Below are 26,993 nucleotides of genomic sequence, written 5' to 3'. Positions count from 1 at the left end.
AGAAGTAATCAAGTTAAAATCATGAGATCACTGAAACATGAAACTCCTAAAAGAAAATATAGGCAGTAAGCTCCTCAACATCTGTCTTGGCAAGGATTTTGTTGGATGTGGCAACAAAAGCAAAAGTAAACAAGTAGGACTGTATCAAACTAAAAAGCTTCTGCACAGCAAAGAAACCATCAACAAAGTGAAACGGCAACCTATGGAATGGGATAAAATATTTGCAAATCATATATCTGATTAATATATAAAATATATAAAGCAAATCTTTTAAAAAAATCTTCCAAAAATCTTTTAAAAAATAAAATATGTAAAGCATTCACACAACTTGATAGCAAATAACCAAGCAAACCAATTAAAAAATGGGCAGAAAATCTGAATAGACTTCTTTTTTCAAAGAAGACATACAAATGCAGGGAGCCTGCTTCTCCCTCTGCCTATGTCTCTGCCTCTCTCTCTCTGTCTCTCATGAATAAATAAATAAAATCTTAGAAAAAAAAGAAGACATACAAATGGCCAACTGGTCCATGAAAGGTGTTCAACATCACTAATCACCAGGGAAATGCAAATCAAAATTACAAAGAGATATCACCTCACACCAGTCAGAACAGCTAGTTTCAAAAAAAGGAAATAACAAGTGTTGGCAAAGATGTGGAGGAAAGAGAACCCTCATGCACTGTTGGTGGGAATATAAACACCTTTTCATCCATAAACATAAAATCTCTCTCCTTTAATTTGAGACTTCCTTAATTTTCTCAGCAAGATATTTGTTGTTTCTAATGTTGGCAGATTTTCTTGGGGCTCTTTCTCCAAGGCTTTCTTCTCCCTGGTACTCAGCCACCCTAAATCCTAGCCACTTGATAGCCTCAAGCCCCAACCTTTGTTTTCTCTACCTATTCTATGCTTGGGTTCTATCCCATGCCTTGCAGTTTGAAAAGTGTCCTCAGGGAGAGAATCACTGGGAATGTGGGGCTCACCTTGTCAGCTTCTCTCCTCAAGAATCACTGCCTACATTAGCCACTGTTCACTGCTGCAGTTTATACGTCGCCTAGTTTGTACAGTTAGGAATGGTGAGAAGCTAAGACTGACACCAGCTACTCCATCACAGATGAACCAGAACTTCAAAATAAGGGTTTTGAAATGTTGGTGTAGCAGCAACGGTCAGCGCACCGCCCATATCCCATATGCACTCATTCCTATTCATGCCAACAGCTTCCTTCTGAAAGCTCAGGGGCTTCCTCTGGATACAGAAACATGCCAGTGTCTGATCAGAAGGCTGATGTGCCAGGGAGTTAGAGCCCCTGGAAGCATCTATCATCCAATCCTGTCATGGTCTTCCAGAGGTCCCCAGAAGAATCGAGCCTGTTTCCCACAGCAACCATTTGCTCATTAATGCATCCTGAAATGGCACTCTTTTATTTCATTTCTTCACTCCTCTATAGGTTCTTTTAGGGATCACTTCCTCATTCAACTACTTGCACTCAAACCCGTGTCTCATGGACTACTTCTGAGAAAACCAAAACTACTGTAGTTGGTCCCAGAAATAGGCCCTGGGAAACAGATCTTCAGGATAGTGTTAGCAAATTGTATGACAACGAATACCCCATTGTTGATGTGACAGGATGCTTTGTCATGCTGTAGCACCACAATTATACTTGTCTATTATGAATTGAGATGGAATGCTAGTGGAAGGTAGTGCACTAGCCTAGACAATACCTCTGGTACTTGAAAGATACAAAGGCAGTTGTAATAATAAGGACTGAGCTATCATTTGGCCGTTATTCATTTCTAAAGAAGCTCTGAAGAAAGAAAATAAGCTCAAGCCATATAAGTTTTGATATATATAAAAAGCCAGAGGGCCTTCCTGGCAGTACCTAAAAAGGCCCCTATTTTCTTTTTTTCTTTAAAGATTTTATTTATTTGAGAGAGAGAGTAAACGAGAGAGAAAGAGAGAGCCTGAGTGGGGGGAGGAGCAGAGAAAGAGGAAGAAAAACAGACTCCCTGTTGAACAGGGAGCCCGAAGCAGGGCTCAGTCCTAGGACTCTGGGACCATGACCTGAGGTGAAGGCAGATGCTTAACTGACTGAGCCACCCAGGTGCCCCAAGACCCATATTTTCTATAGTGAGAGGCCAGACTCTGCTCAAAACCAGACCCACTGGGCAGCCCGGGTGGCTCAGCGGTTTAGCACCACCTTCAGCCCAGGGCCTAATCCTGGAGACCCGGGATTGAGTCCCATGTCAGTATCCCTACATGGAGCCTGCTTCTCCCTCTGCCTGTGTCTCTGCCTCTCTCTGTGTATCTCTCATGAATAAATAAATAAAATCTTAAAAAAAAAAAAAAAACAAAAAACAGGCCCACAATTTGGTTAGGGTTACAGTTAAAAAGAAGTTAAATTCTTATCTCTTCATGTTGAGATGTAGACATTTAGGTAGATTCACACTATGGTCCATCTGTGTCCCTCCAAAATTTACATCTTGAAATCCTAACCCACCATATGCTCGTATTAGGAGTTCGGCCTTTGGGAGGTAATTAGATCATGAGAGCAGAACCCTTATAAATGGGATTAGTGCCCTTATATCTAGAGAGCTCCTTTGCCCCTTTTGCCATGTGAGGACACAGAGAAAAGACAGCCATCTGTTAACCAGGGAGCAGGTTCTCACCAGAAATTGAATATTCTAGCACCTTGATCTTGGGCTTCCCAGCCTCCAGAAATGTGTGAAATAAATTTCTTTTGTTTATAAACTACGCAATCTATGGTAGTTTTGCTATAGCAGCCCAAAGAGACTAAGTGCGCTAGAGAATCTTAAGTTTCAAACTCTCTGGAAACTTCTAAGTCAGCAGTGCTCTCCACAAACCCCTGTTTATCCTAGAGAGAAGCTTCCACTGCCTGGAGACTGTAAAAAGGACTCACCTGAGGTAGACTCCCATAAAATGATCCTTGTCCTCCTCCCACTCTGTCCCCTCATTGCTTCTCTCATCACTGCTTCTCAACCAGTAACTGTAGGGGTCTAGTCTCAGCATGGCCTGAGCAGGGTAGTGTCGCCTGTGCTTTGGGAGGAAAAAGGATTATTTACAAAAGAGCTATAGGTCTTGGCTAACATATACCAGCAGCAACTGGGAAAACATGTCTGAGAATGGATCTTGAGGTTTCTAAACCAGGAAAAGATGACTATTAATATAGGAAAGAGATTATAGGTAGGAGGGCACTCTCCCATGACTCAGGATTCAACATCCTAAAGCCCATCCCACTCATTCCATGGGATCCAGAGAGCACCATCAACCGTTAATGAGCCTAACTACGATGACTCCCCTCCCCTTCTAGCACATAAGCCTCCCGAGTTCACCTCTTATGGGAGCACTGAGTGACTATCTTCACAGGTTAGTACTTCCCTGCCTGACCTATAAATACATTTGGCACTTGTTTTGTTGATCACTTTAATGAATTCTGTTTTCCACCAATAGCTGCCTCTATAAAACTTGACCACCATTCCCCTAACCACCTGTTCAGGGCAGCTGGTGGCCTAACCAACTTTCTGAGTTGTGTTTTTGTTTTGTTTTTTTTAATGAAAAAAATAATGGAAGGATGAGTTGTGAGGGAGGAACACAAAATGAATTTGTAGGGATGAGTTGAGTGAAGAGTAATCAAAATAGACATTGGCCTAGAAAAAGTGAATGGAACTCCCAGCACCTGTCAGGAAAGAGCACATCCCCATCTGAGCTAAGATAATTGAGATTCAGATGAATCTGGGTATGTTTGGAATAGTCCTGTGCCTAGAAAACCCAATACCCTGGCTTGTTTTTTTTTTTTTTTTTTTTTACTACAGTAGTACTATTTTCATCCCACTAAATTCTGAATGAGACAGGCAACCTCCAGTAGGGGTGTTATTGGCCTCTGGTTAATGTCAGTGTATATCAGAGGCACCCTGAGAGCCTGGTAAAGTGCAGGCTCTTGGGCCCCACCCCCAGGGCTCTGATTAGCTGCCTGGGGGTGGAGTTCAGAAATCTGCAATTTTTTAAAAAAGATTTTACTTATTTATTTGACAGAGAGAGAGAGAGGAGAAAGAGAGAGAGAGAGAGCACAAGCTAGGGGGAGCAGCAGAAGGAGAGAGAGAAGCAGGCTGCCCACCAAGCAGGGAGCCTGATGCAGGGCTTGATCCCAGGACCCTGGGATCATGACCTGAGTCAAAGACAGATGCTCAACTAACTGAGCCATCCAGGCAACCCCACAATTTTTAAGTAGTCTCCATGCCCAGTGTGGAGCCCAATGCAGAGCTTGAACTCACAACCATGAGATAAAGACCTGAGCTGAGATTAAGATTCAGTCACTTAGCCAATTGAGCCACCCAAGTGTGCCTGGGAATCTTCAATTTAAACAAACTTTCCAATCAATCTAATACAAGCATCCGTGTTTCAGAGAATACGTTTTCACATTCCAATCATGCAGTTAGAACCTATGGGGCACAAGGTTGTAATCTCATGGAGAAGAAGGAGGTCTTATTGATCCCTGCATCCCAGCCTCATTACCAGACTTGTCACAGAACAGGACTCTTGGAGAATGTTTGATGAATACATGAGCTGCGGTCCCTGCTCAAATAGCCCTAACACCACAGAGTGGGCCCCATGGCAAGACAGTGTCCGGGGAAAGAGTGTGGGCTCAGGCCCAACCTAACTCGGATGCAGAGCTCCACTACCTTAGCTGTGTGCCCTTACTTCATACTTTCCATGCTTTGGTTTCCTTGAATGCAAAATGGAGTCAGTTAAGGAGGAGCAAATGAGTTACCCTATGAAAACATTACAAATTGTATACCTGACAGATAAGTAGGTAAGTACATTCCAAATACAAGTATAAACTATTAGCATCATGATTAGTCCTCTGTTGGTAGCTTCAGTAAACATCGCATATTGAATACCAATTATGTTTCAGGCACCCTGCTAAATGCTTCACCTGCATTACCGCATATTGTCCTCCTAACCCTATGAGGCAGAGATTATTACACCTATTTACCAGTGAGGAAACAGGCTCAAGGGAAATAAGTTGTCCACAGTCACATATTGAGAGAGCCAGTTAACTGCCTCATGGCTATGCTATAACAGCAGTTTTCAAAGTGGGGTTCCTGGATCAGCAGCATCACTAGAAATTTAGATATATAAATCTGAGGGCCCAACCCTAAACCAGCAGAATCACAAAATGCAAGGGTAGAGCCCAGTGCTTTTTTTATTTTTTTTTAAATTTTTTTAAATTTTTTTAAAATTTTTATTTATTTATGATAGTCACAGAGAGAGAGAGAGGCGCAGAGACACAGGCAGAGGGAGAAGCAGGCTCCATGCACCGGGAGCCCGATGTGGGATTCGATCCCGGGTCTCCAGGATCGCGCCCTGGGCCAAAGGCAGGCGCCAAACCGCTGCGCCACCCAGGGATCCCCCCAGGGCTTTTTTTTAAAGATTTTATTTATTTACTCATGAGACACAGAGAGGCAGAGACACAGGCAGAAAGAGAAGCAGGCTCCATGCAGGGAGCTCAATGTGGGACTCGATTCCAGGACTCCAGGATCCATGCCCTGGACCAAAGAAAGGCACCCAACTGCTGAGCCACCCAGGTGTCCCGAGCCCAGTGTTCTTTAACAAGCCCTATTAAGTGTCTGATTGAGTTCTGCTACAAAGTCAAGGCTGAGAAGTCCTATGCTAGGGGACTGTGGGTGATCTGACCAAACCAAATCATCTGCAGTTCTCAACATTTGGGAGGCTCACCAGGCTTCTCAGTCTCTAAATGTAGAAAATAAACTTAAGCAAGTGAACTTAACTGTACTTCAAGTTGCAGACATCAACTTGAACAGAGAAGAGTTGTTTTAAATGACTTTAAAACAGAGATTTAGGGGCTCCTGACAGGCTCAGTCAGTAGAGCATGCACCTCTTGATCTCAGAGTCGTGAGTTCCAGGCCCCATGTTGGGTGTGGAGCCTACTTGAAAAAAAAAGAAAGAAAGAAAAGAAAAAGAAGCAACAAAGATTTAATGGGGAATCTTTAGTAAGATATATCTTTTTTTAAAAAAAGATTTTATTTATTTATTTGAAAGAGTGAGAGAGAGAGTGAGCACAAGAGAGAGAGGGAGAAGCAGACTCCTCATGGAGCAGGGAGCCGGACGCAGGATTCTGTCCCAGGACCCTGGGATCATGACCTGAGCTGAAGGCAGACGCTTAACCGACTGAGCCACCCAGGTGCCCCAAGTGGGATATATCTTAAGGAAAAAAGAACTACAAAGCAAGCTAAAGCCGAATTCAATAACCACATTATTGGTAATCATCTTGGTATTGCTATTTTAGAATGATTAAAAATAAGACAACAAGTTCTATATCAAGTTATGTATGCTAAGCCCTCCATAACCATACTAAGTCTTTACTTAATTACAGTTTTGGGTCTTCCAGGAAGACTAATGAAAAATTAAAGACACGAGAGGTACCTAAAACAAAGGACTCTAAGACAGACCTGACTCCTCCTACTCCCTCTATCCTTTACCTGAGCATTCACAGTCTCTTAATCCTCTCTCTGAATTGCCTATCCACAATGAAGAGACTAAAAAACCTTAAAAGCCTGCCAAGTTTGTGGTCTTACAGCTTCAACAGTTCCAAGGCCAGAAATTTAAAACACCTTTGTCACCAGCTAGAACCCTTGCTGACCTGTACTGCTCTCACCTGCTTGTATCCACTGACCTTTCCCACATATTTCCTTAAACTGTTCTTTCCAACTTATCTCCCAACTCAGACAAAAGACCCAAGAGGCATAGCAACCTATAGTGGAAACCAAAACTAACCCTCAAGCAACATCGACTGCCAGACAAAGAGTTCCAGGTGGCCCAGACCACCCCAACCAGTTTGAACTTAACCCCCACCCCCACCCCTGACTCACACTTGTGCAGATGGACCATGGAGTGACCCACAGAGTGGTGGACAGTTTTTTTACCTCATTATAATATTAAAATCTCTGTCCCAGGAAGAGCACAAGCCTCATTTACATAACATACAATATACATATAGACATATTTCTTTAAGGTGCATAAACAACCTTATGCACACCTCTATATAGGAATGACAAAGCTCCCCTACCTAATAATCATCCTAACACTAAATAGAAGGAACCCACTCACCTTTGTCCCAGTAGTCACGGCTTTGGAAGTTATTCCTCGTGATCTCCTTATTTGCTGCAAAATAAAGTTTTCTTGATGTGATAACCCACCTGGTGTAGTTTCTCTCTGTGACTCACCAAGGAGCAAACTCACAGTAGTTAGATTTTATCTGGGCTTCCCCCATTGCACACATGTGGGAGTTCATCACTAAAATTCTGGCCCAGAATTCACTGCCTCATTTGCAACTAGCCAGGACACTGGAAAAAAAGATTGCCCTTAAAGGTTTGAGCTAATCCTTCCACACCAACTCGAATGCCCCCATACCTACCTTTGAAGGAAGATTCTCCCCATATAGGCCCCTCCCAGGGTTGATGGGACTCCAAAGGATTTTCCAATAAACATACCTGTTATTCCCTCAAAAGGCTAAGGGGAAACTAAAATTAAAATTAATGGAAAATCTTGCCAAAATCTGGTGGATACCAGGGCCAACTCTGCACTTTGAACCCCGCTTGCTTTTAGGCTTCAGATGGTATCCTGGGAAAACAGACAAAAAGCCTAAGGATGAGAATTCTTATTGGTGCCGATCTCCTGGATCTCTGGAGTCTGACTGAAAGGAATTGTGAATTTTCACACTGTGAAACTGTCCCTTCCTTTCCAAGTCTAGACACTTGGAACTTGGTTTGGGGGTAACCATTGGTTATCAATCCTTTCTTTCCCAGAGATAACTATTGCCTTCTTTCTTGTTTGTCTCAGTTTTTGTCCTGAGAACTTGGCTTGGCTGCCTACTTAGGGCACATAGGTTGTCACATCTTGCAAGTACAGGCAGCTCAATAGTTAGGTTAGAAGCCAAAATTATGGCCAGACCAGAAATGTGGGTTGCAGGTAGGATCATACCAACTCTTGCCAGCTCTTGGGGGGATTGTCTAAGTCCTTTCTTTTGGCAATGTTTGGGAGTGACTCTGGTCCTGGGGAGGGTAGTAGCTATTGCACCCTCTTCTAGGACACTTCTTGCACTTTGCACAACTTGCAAAGTTGTTCAATACTTTGTCCTGGATGAAACTTAACAAGATGTTTGAAAGGATTTAAGCAACTCCAATTCTCTGACAAATTAAAAAATGACTATCCTTGTCTTACAAATTGAGTTTTTGCAAGAACAGAAAAAGCCCATCTATCCTTTTTTCTTTCTCTATTTTTTTAATTGAAGTTCAATTTGCCAACATACAGTATAATACTCAGTGCTTATCCCGTCAAATGCCCCCCTCGGTCCCTGTCACCCAGTCACCCCATCCCCCACCCACCTCCCCTTCCACTGCCAGTTGTTTGGTTCCTAGAGTTAGGAATCTCTCATGTTTTGTCACCCTTCTTTGTACCAACTTGAAAATCTTTCCTATTTATCTCAAAAGGCTCCTAGGTACTGTAAAAATTCTGGGTTTAGGGAACAACAGTCTTGTTTTGAGGAACTTGCATTCTTTGTCTTTGAAATATAAATGTTCTAAGTGGTCTTCTCTAGGAGCTGAGAACCATCTGTTTGAAATGCAAACCTTAGGGAGGTAATTCTTATCAAGAAGGAGGGAAAAGGAGGATGACTGGGTGGCTCAGTGGTTGAGGTCTGCCTTCACCTCAGGTCGTGATCCCGGGGTCATGGGATAGAGTCCCACATCAGGCTTCCCACAGGGAGCCTGCTTCTCCCTCTGCCTATGTCTCTGCCTCTCTGTGTCTCTCATAAATGAATACATAAATAAAATCTTAAAAAAAAAAAAAAAAAAAGAATCTTAAAAGCTTTTGTCACAAATATTACCAGAAAGTTTAAGCCATCTGAACAGGTAATCTTAACTCATTTCATCTGTCAGAAACACAATTTGGATTCAACTTTTTTTTTTCTTTTTAAAGATTTTATTTATTTATTTGATAGAGTGAGAGAGAGAGCAAGCATAAGCGGGGGGAGGGACAAAGGGCAAGGGAGAAGCAGACTCCCCACAGAGCAGGGAGCCCAATGTGGGGCTTGATTTCAGAAACTTGAGATCATGACCTGAGCTGAAGGCAGACACTTAGCCGACTGAGCCACACAGGCATCCTAACTTTTATTTATAATGTGAGTTTTGCATTATCAAACCTGTCTCATGGCTAAAATTTAAAAAATAAAAGCTAGGAGATCTCTGCATAAAATATGGTTATGCATGTCTATATAAGTAGTTACAGATATGTGACTTATCTACCTCTAGACGGTGCTGCCAAAATTTATTTGTAGACAGTTCTATTTAATTGACTTAAAGAAAATCAAATATTTATATAAATCAAGTATACTCTCGGAAATATAGAAAACTAACTCAAATTTTTTTTTTTTAAAGATTTTATTTACTTATTTGAGAGAGAAAAGGAGAGAATGGGGGGGGGGGCAAAGAAAGAGGCAGAAGCAGACACCCCGCTGAACAGGGAGCCTGGACTCTTAGATCATGACCTGAGTCAGACACTTAACCACTTAACCAACTGAGCCACCCAAGTGCCCCTAACCCAAATGTTTTTCAAGTTCGTATGATCTAGATAACTTTGGGGAGGGGTAAACTAGTTTAAATTTGTTGGTTTAATTATTTTGTTAATTTTTTAAAGACATTTGTTTATTTGAGAGAGAATGTGTGTGTGCATACACAAGCAGGGGGAGGGGCAAGAGAGGAAGAATCTCAAGCAGGCTCTGACCTGCTGAGTGCAGAGCCCAACGCAGGGCTCGATCTCACCATCCTGAGATCATGACGAGCAGAAACCCAAAGTTGGCCACTTAACTAACTAAGCCAACCAGGTGCCCCCTTGTTGGTTTAATTAAAACAGGCATGCCTTTAGAGTTAAAAAAAAAAAATGCTGACATACAATTTTTATTCTACCCAGGCTTACCAAAAGTCAAATAAATTCATGTTGATGTGGGAAACAAAGACAGAAGAGAAATTATGAAATGTCCTTACTACCTACAGCCCATTGACAAGTCCTTGAAATACTCAGAATGGCATTCCTCTAGGGACTCAATTCCCTCAATGTTAACACTTTGCTAAGGGCAAAAGGCAATCTTAGCCCAATCCCCAGGATCCTTTAAGTCTATTTTAGCATATAAAAATTCCTTTAGGGGCACCTGGGTGGCTCAGTGGTTGAGCGCCTTTGACCTAGGTCGTGATCCTGGGGTCCTGGGATCCAGTACCACATTGGGCTCTCCACAGAGAGCCTGCTTCTCCCTCTGCCTAGGTCTCTGCCTCTCTGTGTCTCACAAGATATCTCAAGTAAATAAAGCCTTTAAAAAAAATAAAAAATTCCTTTAGAAATTTCCTTTATCTCTAAACTCAAGATACGTGTTGGCAATCATCCCCCAAGCATATGGCCCTCCAGTATATCTGAAGGGTCTCATGACTAAGGTTTTATTAGACAGTAGTAAATGACCTTTTCCCAGCTAGCCCCCTCAAGGTCCTGGAACTTTGCTTCCAAAATTCCTTAGAGACTTACACTATCCCTAACCCCCTCAATTTTAAAGTATGTAATGAGCCACTCATCATGACCCTAGTGCAGTTCTTTCTCCCCATGGGTCTTGTCCCTGTGCTTTAATAAAATCATGTTTTTATCTCAAGAATTCTATCAAGATATCTCAAGAATTCTATCTTGGGCATCAGCTTCAAGCCCTAACATCTTTCTACATCAATATTATCTCTGTTACAGAATTTGTCAGCAAGAAAGATAACTGGGGTACCTGGGTGGCACAGCTGGTTAAATACCCAACTCTTTTTTTTTAAATTTTATTATTTATTTATTCATGAGAGACACAGAGAGAGAGGCAGAGACACAAGCAGGCTCCATGCAGGGAGCCTGACATGGGACTTGATCCCGGGTCTCCAGGATCACACCCTGGGCCAAAGGCAGGGGCTAAACCGCTGAGCCATCCGGGGATCCAAATACCCAACTCTTAATTTCAACTCAGGTAGAGATCTCAGGGTTGTGATATCGAGCCCCATTTAAGATTCTCTCTGCCCCTCCCCCTGACCCCTGCTCGCACGTGCACACATAGAAAGAAAGAAAGAAAGAAAGAAAGAAAGAAAGAAAGAAAGAAAGAAAAGAAAGAAGAAATCTTGCCATTTGCAACATAGATGGAGCTAGAGTATAATCCTAAACAAAATATGTCAGTCAGAAAAAGACAAATACTATATGATTTCACTCATGTGGAATTTAAGAAGCAAAGTAAACAAAGGAAATTGAAAAGTGAGGGGGATGGCAAACCAAGAAACAGACTCTTAACTATAGAGAACTGATGATTACCAGTGGGGTTGATGGAGGGTGAGTGAAATAGACAAAGGGATTAAGGGTATATTTATGATGACCAGTGAGCAATGTATGGAATTGTTGAGGACACCTGGGTGGCTCAGTGGTTAAGTGTCTGCCTTAGCTATGGAATTGCTGATTCACTATATTGTACACTTGACACAAATTTCACACTGTATATTAACTATGCTGGAATTAAAATTAAAAACTTGAAAAAATAAGTTGTTTTTTTTTTAGATTTTTTTTTTTTTTTTATGATAGTCACAGAGGTGGGGGGGGGCGGGCAGAGACATAGGCAGAGGGAGAAGCAGGCTCCATGCACCGGGAGCCCGACGTGGGATTCGATCCCGGGTCTCCAGGATCGTGCCCTGGGCCAAAGGCAGGCGCCAAACCACTGCGCCACCCAGGGATCCCGAAAAAATAAGTTTTAATATCAAAAGTACACTGGTACAAAATAAGTATTTTGTTTTCTCTCTGTTAAAAGGAGAAAGTTTGGTTAGATTATTGGTCTTCTCTTAGTAAGAAATCACATGCAAGGGACGCCTGGGTAGCTCAGCAGTTGAGCGTCTGCCTTTGGCTCAGGGCATGATCCCAGGGTCCTGGGATTAAGTGCCACATCAGGCTCCCTGCAGGAACTCTGCTTCTTTCTCTGTGTCTCTCATGAATAAATAAAAACAAAATCTTTTTTTTAAAGATTTATTTATTTATTCATGAGAGACACAGAGAGAGAGGCAGAAACACAGGCAGAGGGAGAAGCAGGCTCCCCACAGGGAGCCCAATGAGGACTCGATCTGATCCTGGATCCCAGGATCACGCCCTGAGCTAAAAGCAGATGCTCAACCGCTGAGCCACCCCAGTGTCCCAATAAAAACAAAATCTTTAAAAAAAAACACACAAATTTTTCTTTACCTTTTAAGTGAATCTACCTGGAAAGTAAAGATTTTGTGTCTTACCAAAATAATTTACTGTGCTTCATGTTGTCTCTATCAGGTCTTTGATTACTGAAGAAAACCCAGTCTTCTCAATATATTTTTTAAAGATTTTATTTATTTATTCATGAGAGACACACACACAGAGAAGGCAGAGACACAGGCAGAAGGAGAAGCAGGCTCCATGCAAGGAGCCTGACGTGGGACTTGATCCCTGGTCTCCAGGATCACCCCCTGGACTGCTGAGCCACCCGGGCTGCCCCAGTCTTCTCAATATTAAAAGAACTTAGGGTGTTTCATTTTTAAACAACTATGTAACTTTCTGTATTTGCCTTCAAAAAGTCTTTGTCACTTTGATTCAATTGATTTTTTTTTAAATACAGTTTTACTTGGGGTGCCTAGTCAGTTTAGTCAGTTGAGTGTCCTACTCTTGTTTTTGGCTCAGATCATGACCTTAGTTTGGGTTGTGAGATCAAGCCCCTTGCCAGCCTCTACGCTCAACAGGAAGTCTGATTGAAGATTCTCTTCTTCTGCCCCTCCCTCCACTTGTGAGCTCACACATACTCTCAAATAAATAAATACATTTTGGGGGAAAAAGTTTTACTTATTTAAGTAATCTCTACACCCAATGTGGGGCTCAAACTCATGACCCAGAGATCAAGAGTCACATGTTCCTCCAACTGACCCAGCCAAGCACCCCTAAGTGGATTTTTTTTTTTTAAAGATTTTATTTATTTATTCATGAGAGACACACAGAGAGAGAGGCAGAGACGCAGGCAGAGGGAGAAGCAGGCTCCATGCAGGGAGTCCAACGTGGGACTCGATCCTGGGTCTCCAAGATCAGGCCCTGGGCTGAAGGTGGCGCTAAACTGCCGAGCCACCCGGCTGCCCCTAAGTGGATATTTTTGACAAACTTCTCCCAAATCAAAATCTAAAAGAAGTTGGTTTTTTTTAAAACCTTGAACTAACTTTGAGAATCTCAGAGGGTCCCTAGAACATCTCAAAAGATTTGTTCTCTCTCGCTATAAACTAGGTTTGATTTATTAAATTGCAAAGAAGTGTAGGAAATGATGTTTAATCTCCTTGGTTTATATTTGTATGATGGGTGTGTTTTTAACAGAAGTGTTCCAGAACTTGTATAAAATCTGATAGACCCTGCCTTAATGTTACCATTTAAAATTTTAGGAATCATTTAAAAAATTTTTATGCCATTGAAATGAGCAAATTTTCTTGCCGATTCCATTATATTATCATCAGATTTTTTTTTTTAAGTAGGCTTCATACTCAATGTGGGGCTTGACTCTGATATTAAGGGTCACATGCTCTACTGACTGAGCCAGCCAGATGCCCTTAAGTATCATCAGATCTTTAAGCATAGGCATTTTAAAATCTTTTGTCATTTGCAGATAGTTATTAAATTACTCCAATGCTTTTGCAAGTGAGATGAAAAGGACTCTACCCAGTACTGTTGACCACTGACACCACTGCCAAATTACAAAGTGTCAAAACTCGGGTGATTATTTCCCAACTGAAGAAGGTGCCACTTGACATCTGGTCCTGTGTGAATGTTAAAGACCTCAAAAGCAAATTGATTAGGAGGAGAAGCAGCTGACATCAAGGTAGACTGCTTCCTCCCAAGAAGTTGGATCAAAGACGTTTCTTTCCATTTCTCCCTCCCTTTCTGACCATCCTTTTCCTAATCCTTACACTATGAAGGTCTCTCTTCTTTTTTTTTTTTTAAGATTTTATTTATTCATTCATTTGAGATACAAAGAGGGGCAGAGACACAGGCAGAGGAAGAAGCAGGCTCCATGCAGGGAGCCCAATGTGGGACTGGATCCTGGGACCGCGGGATCACACCGAGGTGAAGCAGACACTCAACCACTGAGCCACTCAGGCGTCCCTGAAGGTCTCTTTATTATGGTGTCTCTCTCAGGTGGGGGCCCCCAAATGTGGGGTGTCAATCAGGTAGAAGCCAGTGGCCTGGATGGTGAAAGGATTCACCTGAGCCAGAACAAACAGGATAGAATCTTACTGAATACACTGCAAGGGAGTGGCAGTCAAGACAGCAGAGGAAAGACTGTCTGCAATGAGGCAGTAGGTGGGAGCTCTTTTTCTTATTTTTTAAAGATTTTATTTATTTATTTGAGAGAGAGGGACAGACAGAGCAAGCATGAGCAGGGGGAAGGGGCAGAGGGTGAGAGAAAAGCAGGCTCCCCGCTGAGCAGGGAGCCTAAGCCTAACGTGAGGCTTGATTCCAGGACCCTGAATGAGGATCTGAACCGAGTGCAGACATTTAGCTAACTGAGCCACTTAGGCCTCCTGGGAGCTGTTTTTTTCTTTCTTTCTTTCTTTCTTTCTTTCTTTCTTTCTTTCTTTCTTTCTTTCTTTTTTCTTTCTTTAAATAAATTTATTTTTTATTGGTGTTCAATTTACCAACATACAGAATAACACCCAGTGCTCATCCCGTCAAGTGCCCCCCTCAGTGCCCGTCACCCATTCACCCCCACCCCCTGCCCTCCTCCCCTTCCACCACCCCTAGTTCGTTTCCCAGAGTTAGGAGTCTTTACTGGGAGCTGTTTTCAAAGGTGGAAGGTGAGGAAGTATGGCGGCATGGTATTTTCCCTTTTTTGTTAACCATGCCTGGTTGTAAGTAGCCCATTGGCTCGTAGGGCCTATGGCCATTTTGATGTGGGTCACCTGAAGGGGCCTGTCTGTATTGGGCCAGGGGGTCGATGTGGTCTCTTTCTACATTCCATTGCTCACACCTATTTGCCTAAAAATGGCCTCTACATTTATGATTCTTTTCTCCGCCTTTTCCCTTCCCCTCACCTGTAAAGATTTGCTATGCTGCTAGTAATCCTACAGTTCTTTCTGCTTGTGACAGACTTCTTCCTGATTTCCAGTGCCTCAGTTTCTCTGGGACAAGCTTGCTTGATAAACACTTCTGCAGAAGTGGAGACACAGTTACATGAAATATGCAAAATACATAAACAAGCAAACTGGCTTAAAGAAATATTCTCAGTATTCTGGCTGGCTTGGATCATGAATATTATTTTTGGTAATAATTATCACTGTCGGGACCCCTGGGTGGCTCAGTGGTTGAACGTCTGCCTTTGGCCCAGGTCATGATCCCAGGGTCCCGGGATCAAATCCCGCATCAGGCTCCCCATGGGGAGCCTGCTTCTCCCTCTGCCTGTGTCTTATTTTAAAAAATCATTATTACTGTCTCCCTATACATTACATTCTCCCAAAAGTTTTTTTTTCTCCCAAAAGTTTTAAATGCATGTGTGCAGCCACTGATCATCCAAAAATGATTTCTAACTGGAATGACAACAGAAAACAGGAGAACTTAACCAGTTCCAAGAATACAATCCTGATATCATCTTTCGTGAATACTATACTGAGACCTGAAGAGACCATGGTAACTGAGAGTTTATACTAATACGTTTTAAATCAAACCATTCAAGAGGATGATCAAAAAGGGAAATGGGTTAAGTAAATCCTTAGCCTTAAGATAGAACCATTCTGCCTACCAGGTTAACAAACAGAAACTCAGAACTTTCGTCTCCCTGTAAATGCTCTGCTTGACCAGAAACACAGTAGCTTTAGTCAGCCAATCCCCAATCACCAAATCTGAAAGAGGACTTCAACCCACTCCATTGTGACCACAAACTTTCGAATTGATTAGGTTCTTCTTTCCAGTTTATTTAAGATTCTATTTATTTATTCATGAGAGACAGAGAGAGAGAGAGGCAGAGACACAGGCAGAGAGAGAAGCAGGTTTCCTGCGGGGAGCCCAATATGGGACTCGATCCCAGAACCAAGACCCCAGCCCAAGGCACTCAACCACTGAACCACCCAGGTGCCCCTCCAGTTTATTTCTTAACTCAAGCAAAAGATTTTTGCAGGCAAAGTATCGGATGGTGGTAACCACAACTACCTCAAGTCCTTCATAAGGGCTGCCCCAGCCAGCCAGACCGCACCCATGACAATGATTGACCATAATTTTACTGTCTTAGGTATCCACCAACTTTTGTCCCACATTTTCCTTATATAAATCTGGAAGTTTTTGGCATGTTGGAGAGTCTTTGAGATGCTAGTCAGCTGTCTTCCCTCTGTTGGTCCCGCTGAAGTAAAATCCTCTCGTTTCACTACCACTCAGTTGCTCTGCCTTTGGATTTTGTCAGCGGCCAGCAGCTGAACCTAGTCTGTTTGGGGACCCCCCCCCCCCAGAGTCTGCTACTCTTGCATCCCTTTGCCCTGGCTACAAGCCAATTTGGGCTCTATACTTACTTCCTTGTTCTTCATCTATTTTCTATTTTTTCTCTTCCTTGTTCCTTATTTTTTATCCTATAAAAGCTTCTTGCCTCCCGCCCCATTTTGCAGTTCTCTGGACTCTTAAGAGGACCAGAGACTGCCTGCTTCAGGAGGTATTAATTAAATTTATTTGTATCACCTGTTAAAAAGAAACAACAGGCCCCATGCGGAGTCACTTTTGCTAAACACCATCAAGGCTTAAAACCTATCCTGGCTGCAGTTTCAGCTTCTCCCAGAATCTAATTTTAAACCAATTATTGGGGAATTTCCTGATCAGCATTAGTGAGGTAATCTGCACTTTAATAAGACCCCCCTGTCTTCCCATAAGGAAAGATCAACTGATGAACGATCCGCTCTTTTAACTTTCCTGTCCCACCTTCTGACTATAAAATCCTTCCATTTTGTACAGTTCCGCAGAGCTCCTTTCTACTTGTTACCCAGGATCCTGTTGGGTTCATAAATTAGTTGATTAAAGCCAAATTTACTTGAATTTTGTTTTTTAACACTCCTCGACTTTTTCTTTTTTTAAATCATTTTGTAACACTACTAATCTGTTAGACATAAATACTGAAATATTCACAGATGAAATCACGAGATTTGCCATAGAATTACTCAACTGGATGGGGGAAAAGATGGATTAAACCAGATTGGCACGTGTTGGTTGTTGCTCCAACTGACTAATGGATCCGTGAGGGGCCCCTTATACTACTCTCTCCACTTCTGTGAATGTTTGAAATGTTGCATTAACAACAAAAAACAAAAAAAAAAAAAGAAAGAAAGAAAAGAAAAAGAAAAATATGGTGCTTTCCAATCCTAGAATTTCAACAGTCAAGACTCCCGTTTCCTTCTTTGATAACACGGGCTGTCTATAGGTGCACGATAGTCGCAGGGACGTTGTGAGGAGCCGCGCAAAACTTGTCTCATGAAACGCAGTTTTACTTTTACTCACTATTATTACCGTGACTGCCACACTAAGGAGCGTTGCCTCGCGCGTGGCCGCCTCCTCGCCCTGTAATGGTGTAGTCCAGCCTTCCTCGGGTTCATTCCCATAGTTCCTTCCTCCCGGTTCCCGCACGAACCCCCCTCCCGCAGCACCAATGGTTCAGCCCGGCTTCCCCAGGGGAAACCCCGAGGGGCGGAGGCAAGAGGTATCGGCGCGGGGCCGCGGCTCCCTCCCCCCAGACCACTTGGACCGCTCCTCGCTTGGGGGCGGGCCGGCAGCCACGGGGCGGGGTGCGGGCCCCGGGCTCCGATTGGCCAGGGCCGAAGTAAACATCCGGCGGGGTGGGGCGGGGCCGGAAGTGGGAAGGGAAGGCGGCGGCTGAGGCGGCTCGGGAGGTTCCGGACGCCGAGTCGGTGTCTCCAGGTGCCATGGGCAGGGCTGAGGCGCGCTGAGGGGGACGCGGGGCTCCGAAGGGGACGCGGGGCTGGGCCATGGCGGGCGCTAGGGCCGCCGCCGCCGCTTCGGCGGGGCCGTCGGCTTCTTCGGGCAGCCCGCCGCCGCAGGAGCCGGGGCTCGGGGAGCTGCTGGAGGAGTTCTCCCGGACTCAGTACCGGGCCAAGGACTGCAGCGGGACGGGCGGCTCTAAGGTGAGTTTGGAGGTGTGATGGCTACAAAGGGAAGCTCGTTGGCTTGAAAAGTTACGGAGGAGGGGCTGAGGCCAGAGGTCAGAGGAAAGAGAGGGAAGCTCCCAGGGTCTGGACCCGGAGAGTAGAGTTCGGGTTCAGAAACTGCAGAAGGAGAAACGAGGGTCGGAATGAGCCAAGGAAGGATGTCCTTTGGGGTGAGACAAAGGCGTTTGGTGGTGAAGGATCAGAGCTGAGGGACCGCGTTCAGACATTAGGGGAAACTGACGGGGGTTATTCCCGTGCGTCAGTTGTGGATACAAAAGCCCCCAGGCTGAGATGGTAAAAAAAAAAAAAGAAAAGTCTGAGGATTGCTCCGGGTGAGAGGTCACACATGGACCGAATGTGTTGCTTCCATATTCAGCCTTAGCATGACTTTACACTTAGGCCCGTCCCTTTCTTTCCCCTAAAAATTAGGAAAACAGCCCACGCTCACTCTATTCGCTTATCAGAAGTAAGTCTCAGTTCCTCTTTTTCCTACCCTTGGGATTCCCTTCAGTCTCCTTATCCAGACCTGGAAGGCATCCAGCCTGGTAAGGCCATTCCCATCCAAGGCACTGTTTGGCATTCAAATGGGAATCTTGAGGATCCTCCTATCTCTTATTCCCCATGTGCTTTTGGCAGGTTTAGCATCAGGCTTTTCAGTGGGATTCTGGGCCATGAAACTCTGGTTTGGCTTGAGGGGTTGTTGCTTGCTGGATTATCCTGCAGTTGGCATCCTGCTACTCTCTGGAGTAACCTAGGGAAGACTTCGGTCACGATGGGACTTTCCCACTCTCCAAACAACCAAGTGGTTTTCACAACTTAGCCTGAGGACCACCTGTTTCAGCATTGTCTGGGGTGCTTGTCAAAAATAAAGGTTCCTGGGTCCCATCCAGTTCTACTGAGTCAGAATTTCTGAGGGTGGGAACCTGGACTTTGCGTTTTTCAATAGGCTGCTTAATGACTCTCCTGCATCTTAAAATTTGAAAATTCCTAGTATAAGCCACTATGAGTTTTTTCCTCTCCATTGGTCTTTTGAGTGGCGGCAGAGGGTCAGTGGCTTGCTGAGCCCCTCTTCCATCTTACATCCCTGAAGGTTAGGGTTAAGTTATACCTAACTTTCACTTCAGCTGGCCTCAAAGCCTCCCCAGGCTTCCCAATCTCTTGCAGACTTGTGAAGATAACTGTGCGTCTTACACCTTTTTTTCTAGTGGACCTTTCCCTGAACTGTGACCTAAACAAGCACTTTTAAGGAGAACTAGTCCTTTTATTTGATAAATAAATGGAGTGTGGGGAGACAACCTTGTCTGTAGCTTTTACTCCGTACACTAACTAGAGTGTCTAGGTATTTGTCTGTAGCTAGAGAATGGGGAGTAATCTGGAGTCAAGGGAAGATAATGGATTAATGCTAGTTAAAGTAACCTAAGAGTTCTTAATATTTTACGGATTGTGGACCACCTTAAAAATCTAATGAAAATGTAACCCTTCCCTTCAAATTTTAGCAGTTTCACTGCAACATTGAGTGGTTCAGAGACCCTCCCCAAAGCATATGGTATATAGATTAATGAACTAACATCTAGGGCCTGTGTCCCAGCAAAGTGTCTCTTCCTGGCATTAAATAATAATCACAGGCACATGTCATTCCCAGTGACTGCTGCAGGTCACAAACTGCCGAATTCTCATACTCAGAATCCCAGAATCTTCTTTATGCTCAGGTCTCCTCCTCTGTGCAGGTTGAGCGCATTGAGAAGAGATGTCTGGAGCTGTTTGGCCGAGACTACTGTTACAGTGTGATCCAAAATGTGAATGGGGATATCTGTGGCCACTACCCCCAGCACATCGTGTTCCTGGAGTATGAAAGTTCTGAGAAGGAGAAAGACACGTGAGCATCATGTAACTAGAGTGTGCCTGTCTGGGGAGGCTCTGACAGCTCATCCCCAGAGTCAGGAAGTCTGTAACTGGGTGGGGAACTGGGCGGGATAGACTCCCTTTCCCCAGGTGTGAAAGCGTATTGGCGTCTTTGTTTCATTCAGAGTTTGATAAGTTATATCAATGAAGCAACATCGAATAGAATGAATGATTGGAAGTCACAGTCCTGGACTTCTATTTCTCCCTCTACCCTTGGGCTCACTGACCTAAGACAGCTTACTTCACACCCCACCATTCTGAACCTTAGTGTCCTTTTTTAAGAGCGTGGGGGTGGAAGCAGCTATACTGTGTTGTTGACATGCTTAAGAGCACTTAACCATATGTAGAGCTTAGGAGCCTGAGGTCTGGAGTCAGACTGCTTGGGTTTACATGCTGGCTGTGTAAGTAACTTAGGCAAGTTATTTTATCTCTTAGTTTTCTCATTAGTCAGTCTCTACCTCTGTTTAGAAAAGTGGCTAGTGTGATCCCAGATGATAAGTGAGGCTACTACAAGTCTGGCATGTTTATTGTAAGAGTTAGGAGTAAGAGCTACCATTTATTGAGGGCCTTCCAAGGCCTGAGTGCTTTCTTTGGGTAACAACAGGTCATATAAAAGCATATAGAAAGCACCCAGCACAGGATAGAACCCAAAGGTAGTCAGTAAATGGTGGCAGTTGTTTGACACTAATAAAATAATCACTGCATTGAGGTTCCAGGCTCATGTGATCTCAAAGTTTATTCCCTTAGTCTCCATGCTTGCTGCTGATTCTAAGAGAATCCAGGAGCTGTTGTTAACAGTATCTGTGAAAGCACGGCCCTGTAGATGCAATGTTGTGATGAGTGAATGGTTAATTCTGCCTGGAGTGTGTGTGTTTGGGAAGAGTCCATGGTAGAAGTCCTCTTCAGCTGGAACTGGAAGGATGCACAGCAATCCTGACATGTCCTAAAAGACCAGTTTGTATATGGTCTTGATCATTAGGCCAAGGAGTGTGGACTTGTGGGTGTTAGTGGTTTTATTGTGCTAGTATCCCCTGAGCACTCACTAAAATCACAGATTTTAGGGCCCCTGAATCATAATTTCCAGAATCTACCTTCTTAGAGAACTCCATAGAGGAGTCTTAACATAAGCTATAGCCTGAGAACCACTGCTGTAGGCCACAGGGAGCCACGGAAGGCTCTCCAGAGAGGAATCACCAGAGGAGTTTAAGGACTAAGCCTTAATTTCCTTATCTGTAAAATGTAATGTCTATTAAGTGTGCCATCTCATGAAGTTGTGGTGGGGCTCACTGAGAAAAATGAACGTATTAGAAAAACAAATTGCATATAGTTCATAGAAATTGTATTATATCCCCAGTCATATAATTGAAGAATTCCAGGGGTCTCTGAGCCTAAAGATTTGGGCTTTATTATGGCTCCGTTGTATATGGTTTCTCTTTCTAACTTCTTCCACGATTAGGTAGGCTCAACATCTGTATGCCCTTAAGCTAAAGTTTCTAAACAAGATCTTTTTCCTTGCCCTCCTCTTTAACCTATTCAGTGCTGGCTGATGGTTTTACCTTGGTGCCCTGATTGCATTCTGATATTAAACTCAACTGTGCTCAAGGTGGTGCTGCTTCAGCTAGACTATGAGCAAACCACCTGTGCTTTTAGTGACAGTGCAAAATCTGACTCAGTAGGTCTGGAGTAGGGTCTGAGTTTCTGCATTTTCTCACAAGCTCCCAGGTGATGCCACCCCACCATGTAGTAGAAGTACATTAAGGAACTCAATCTTGGTTGCCTCACAGAAGCTTTTCCTGGAAGGAAAACAGCTCAGTGCTGACTCTTAAGGAAGAGGAAATGAAAGTCAGCTGAGTGCCTGACACTTCGCAGGTGTTAGGGTTTCATGCCCTAGCTCACTCAAGTCCTGCAATTACCCAATGAAGTAGGTGGTATCACTTCCATTGTACCAAAGAGAAAGTTAAAACCCAGAGAAATGGGACTCCTGGGTGGCTCAGTAGTTGAGCGTCTGCCTTTGGCTCAGGGCATGATCCTGGAGTCCTGGGATCGAGTCCCGCATCGGGCTCCCCGCAGGGAGCCTGCTTCTCCTCTCTCAGCCTGTCTCTGCCTTTCTCTCTCTCATGAATAAATAAATAAAATATTAAAAAAAAAAAAAAAAGAGAAGTAACTTACCTTTCCCAGAGATCACAGAAGTAGTAAGCAGGGTGGTTTTAAAATTCGGGTCTTCACTCTGCTCTGTGCACCTCTCTGCCTTTTCTTTGCCACTGCCACCGTTCTTTTACCAGCAGGGTCGCATCTTCTAGGCTAGGGCCATGGTGGTATATTCATAATCCTAGAGGAGTTACTAAAAACTTTGTTTTTACTTTTTTTACTTCTGGTAAGGCCTTGAAGTAATTTTGAGTGGACAATGCCTTTTAGTTGAAGAGAAAGAAGTATATCCATGTTTTCGGGGAAAAAACAGAACTTTTTGCTTCTTTACATACCTGGCTTTGGTGTTAATAGGACACTAATTAGACCACATTACCCAGGGTAGAACTGGATTCAGGAGGTGGTTTAGTTCTCTTAGTCCACCTCACCAGTTTAGCCCATCATCTGGGAATAGAAGCCTGGACAGGAATCTCTGACAGCCAAGACATGTGTTTATCAACAAGTGTTCATTGAGCTGCTGCCACGTGGCAGTCTCCAGGAATCCACTTGGAAGCCCTACCAGATAGATGAAGTCCCTACTCTTAGGTCTTATAGCTAACACAGACCAATAAATAAGCAATAACAGTGTAACAAGAGTCAGAAATGGGGGAGTACAGATGAGGCATTGGGGAATAATGGTTAAGTTCTACATCTGATTCCTACATGGGAGGGTTTGGCGGTTCCCCCCACACCACCAATTATCAGACTCTAGCTGGGTTTCCTACAATTCAGCTCAGTTCTGACACTATCTACCCGGAGATAGCATCAGATTGCACAGGTTAATAGCTCAGTCCCACAAGACAAACATAAATACACAAGCCTACGTTTATTCATTCAAATCTGAGTATCATGTGCCAGACACAGCTCAGTGGTTAGCACTTTAAGGAAAAGATCCTAAGGCCAAGAGATAATAAAAATAAAAACAGGAACTACTGAGAATGGAAACTGAATTGATTCTTTGAGTAGGGGAACCAGCAAAATGAACCACTAGCTAGCTTAACCAAAAGAGGTATGCCTGCTTCTACATTAAAAGCGTGCTGAGGGACGCCTGGGTGGCTCAGCCGTTGAGGGTCTGCCTTTGGCCCAGGGCATGATTCCGGGATCGAGTCCCACATCGGGCTCCTTGCAGGGAGCCTGCCTTCTCCCTCTGCCTATGTCTCTGCCTCTCTCTGTGTCTCTCATACGTAAATAAATAAAATCTTAAAAAAAAAAAAAAAAAGTGCTGAGAGCCCCTAAAAGGGAAATGCTGGCGTGTTCTCCATCTTGGTCTTAGGAGTTTGTCAAATGGAAGGTCTCAACCTGGGAGAATTGAACACAGTTTCAAGGCATTTAGAACTCAGAGGAAGCTACTGGTGTGACTCATTGAGATTCTGTTGCAATAGATGATGCTGACCAGGTTTGTGAACATGGCCTGGAGCCACCAGAAGGCAAAGAGTCCTGTGGACACTGCTGTATGTGCTGTTTCATAGTCTTCTGGCAGCTGAGTTGGATTATTTTGTACTGGTGTGCCTTTTTATTTCATAGAGACACCAAGTGAGGGAAAGTGGCAAAACTTGGTTATCAGTGAGCCAGGGACATTCTAGGGCCTGGCTCAGTGGCCAGTGCCAGCCTACAAGTACCTTGAAGAGGCACCCCAGCTTCAAGTTTGCCATTCTTCCTGTCTTCAAAAAAGAAAAAAAAAGACTATAAAATAATGTCTTAAATCAGACCATACAGAAAAATACACCTTGGGAAGTGTAAGTTCTGTTCCTTTCTCCCCTTGTTCTCTTTCCAAGATCATCAAACTATTGGTCCAGGTTTTTATTTGATAACCTCTTTGAACTTCAATTTCAGACCCCCACTTGATAGTAATTATGTTTTTAGTAGCTATGACTTGCGAATATTTCTATGAACACTAAACTACTAAGGAATCAGTGGTATTTTTAAAAGACTTTATTAATCTCAACAACATCCAGATAGACTTAAAAAGTTACCCCAGATGTGTAGGAGTTGCTGAATTTACTCATTCGGAAACAATTATTTGTATGCATGTGCCATGCAATAACACATGGATGCCTAGAAGGATTAGGATATAGAAGGCATTAAATGCCCTTTAGGGCTTGACCTGGAAGCTCAACCCTTATAAAAAAAGGAACATGGGCATCTTCCCTCCCTTCTACTCACTTAATCTGCATAGCTTTCCATTCTTTTAACTGTCCTGCCTCTCCTTTCTCGTACAATCAGAAGCGCTTCCTGGCTGATTTGAAGCCTTTTGTTCAGAATTGGTAGGTGAGTCTATAAGAGACCCTTTCTTATTTTATTTTTTTAGGGCTCTCCTGATTTGATTATGGCTGCCAAGTCTTCAAAGTAGCTCATTTAATTCATCTTAAAGATTCTATTTTTTTTAATTCTTTTTTTAAATTTTATTTACTTATGATAGTCATACAGAGAGAGAGAGAGGCAGAGACATAGGCAGAGGGAGAAGCAGGCTCCATGCACCAGGAGCCCGATGTGGGATTTGATCCCGGGTCTCGTGGATCGCGCCCTGGGCCAAAGGCAGGCGCCAAACCGCTGCGCCACCCAGGGATCCCCTATTTTTTTTTTAAGATTTTATTTATTTATTCATAGAGATGCAGAGAGAGAAAGAGAGGCAGAGACACAGGCAGAGGGAGAAGTAGGTTCCATGTAGGGAGCCTGACAGGGGATTCGATCCCAGGACTCTAGGATCATGCCCTGGGTTGAAGGCAGCACTAAACCACTGAGCCATGTGGGCTGCCCCATTTAGTAAATTTCAAATGAATATTCACACACACATCTGTAGAGCTCACGTGGGGTCCTTGTGAACACACACACACACACACACTACCCCCTTAGAAGCCTGACCTGTCTCTTGCCTATGCCCTAGGTTTCAGAGCACTGTGCAGGTGAGCAAGTTGCAAGACCTTGTCAACCGTAGCAAGACGGCCAGGTGCAGAGGACGATTTGTCTGTCCAGTGATCCTGTTCAAAGGCAAGGTAAGAATACACCATAGCCTCATACTCCCTGAGACCCTCTTCTGGGGTAAATGGTTTATGGAAAGTGTAGGGTCATCTTGTTCTTGATGTTTGCCAGCCAAGTGTTGAGTGATTACCTGGTGCTATGCACAGCAGGCTGGAGAAACAGACCAATTCTTATACCACCTTCCAAAGGAGTCTATGTAGGGAAGGGATAGTCATACCAGAGTACCCCACCCTGTGTTCTGGAGCCAGACTGCCTAGGTGCAGATCCTGGCTCTGTTACTTCCTGTCTCCACAAGGCCTCAGAGATCTTCTCTACAAAATGGGAATAATAATCATGCCTACATCAAAGGTTTATGGAATAGGTTAGATCAAGTAAGTGAATACATTGTTATTTGTTCATTCTTTCATTCATGTAATTTACTATGCTTATTGAATATTATGTTTCAGGCCTTATGGTACATCAGTGTGTAGACAAAAATTCTTACCCACATGGAGCATAAACTCTAGTGATAGTTGTTAACTTAGCTTCCTGGTATGATCTCATTTACCTGTCTTTTTATAATCCTTTGGTGTAATTGATCCCATTTTGCAGGTGAAGCAAAGTGATTAATTTTGCCAAGTTTACCAAGAGAGCTGAGATTCGGACCTAATCTGGAGTTCCCTCAGGCTACCACACTGAAGTTTAGGATCCTCCAGTGTGGTGTGAAGGGGAACTCGGGGACAGCAGTGTGGAGTGACTCACTGATGGTCTAAGTGAGCAGGCCATAGCTTGAGAGTACTGCAGGAAAAACAGAAGGCTAGCTGGCAGACAGAGGGGAGGGTGTTCCTAGCAGGCGACATGGGAGAAGGCATGGAGACAGGAACAAGAGGGGCCAGCACTCCTCACTGGAGTGGAAGGTTCATGCCAGGCCAGAGGATGGAAGGGATTGATTGCAGGAGGCCGAATGCTGACCAAGGTGCTTACATTTGCGAGGAGAACGGTGTGATTTTTGGGCAGAGAAATACAAGATGAAAGTAGCTTTTTCAGGAGGATTAGTCTGGGAGGAGCACATTAAAGTAGGGGGAGCTGGGAGGAGGGGAGGGGAGGAGACCCAATCTCTCTATTTAGTTGGCAGATACATGAGCGCATGCGCTGCGGTCCCAGTGGCTTGCAGAATCCAGCTTCGGTTACCCAGTGTGGGTGGTTGAGTGCCAAGGCAGTGAGGAGGAGAGATGTGAGGTTAGTTTGGGCCCCTCTGTGCCTGTTCTTTCCATAAAATGGGAGAAGGACAAATGTGAAAGGGGAGTTAGGAAGGGGGCCTTGAATGAAGGCTTCCTTGGAGAGATGGATTTTAGGGAAAAGCTTGTATGGAAGTTCCTGAAGTTGATCACCTTCCAGGTTTTTGTTCCCCTTCTCCCTTTGGAAAGCTGTCATGTTCCTGCACATTACTGGAACTCCAGTTTAAAGACCACCGCTCTATGGTGTATGGTGCTTATCACTAGAAATCACATAACTAATACTCAAACCAGTGTTTGCCATGTGTGTTCCATAGAACACTAGTTGAAGGATATGCTCCTGAAAAGCATTCGCCGTCAAATGGTGGATAAGGAATTCTAAATACTAGATTTGGCCCAACTGCCAGGCTCCACATTCATAAAGTCCATTGCTTGGTATGT

General features: G+C 43.8%; 1 protein-coding gene and 1 long non-coding RNA gene across 12 annotated transcripts in view; one reads left to right on the top strand and one right to left on the bottom strand.

Annotated features, from left to right (window-relative positions):
* LOC112662194 (uncharacterized) overlaps positions 1 to 17,841 on the bottom strand; it is a 51,941-nt gene extending 34,100 nt beyond the window's left edge. For all 3 annotated transcript variants that reach the window (XR_003138248.3, XR_007404431.1, XR_003138249.3), the window contains exons 1-4: positions 17,609 to 17,841; positions 15,172 to 15,286; positions 7,142 to 7,195; positions 2,913 to 3,049 (exon numbers count right to left, since the gene is read on the bottom strand). This is a non-coding gene — a long non-coding RNA (uncharacterized LOC112662194). The remainder of the gene's footprint in view (positions 1 to 2,912; positions 3,050 to 7,141; positions 7,196 to 15,171; positions 15,287 to 17,608) is intronic.
* A 104-nt stretch (positions 17,842 to 17,945) lies between these two features.
* MTMR14 (myotubularin related protein 14) overlaps positions 17,946 to 26,993 on the top strand; it is a 46,476-nt gene continuing 37,428 nt past the window's right edge. For 7 of the 9 annotated variants that reach the window (XM_049098620.1, XM_025450593.3, XM_049098619.1 and 4 more), the window contains exons 1-3: positions 17,946 to 18,249; positions 20,001 to 20,149; positions 25,244 to 25,352. In XM_049098620.1, coding sequence (XP_048954577.1) covers positions 18,094 to 18,249; positions 20,001 to 20,149; positions 25,244 to 25,352 — 414 coding nt within the window. In that variant the 5' untranslated portion in view covers positions 17,946 to 18,093. The remainder of the gene's footprint in view (positions 18,250 to 20,000; positions 20,150 to 25,243; positions 25,353 to 26,993) is intronic. The other 2 variants (XM_049098621.1, XM_049098622.1) reach the window with 2 other exon arrangements.

The sequence above is a fragment of the Canis lupus genome, chromosome 20 (genome assembly GCF_003254725.2).
Source record: "Canis lupus dingo isolate Sandy chromosome 20, ASM325472v2, whole genome shotgun sequence".
NCBI classification, from domain to species: domain Eukaryota; kingdom Metazoa; phylum Chordata; class Mammalia; order Carnivora; family Canidae; genus Canis; species Canis lupus.
Note: the sequence above shows the minus strand (reverse complement) of the source record. Positions and strands in the feature narration are given on the sequence as shown.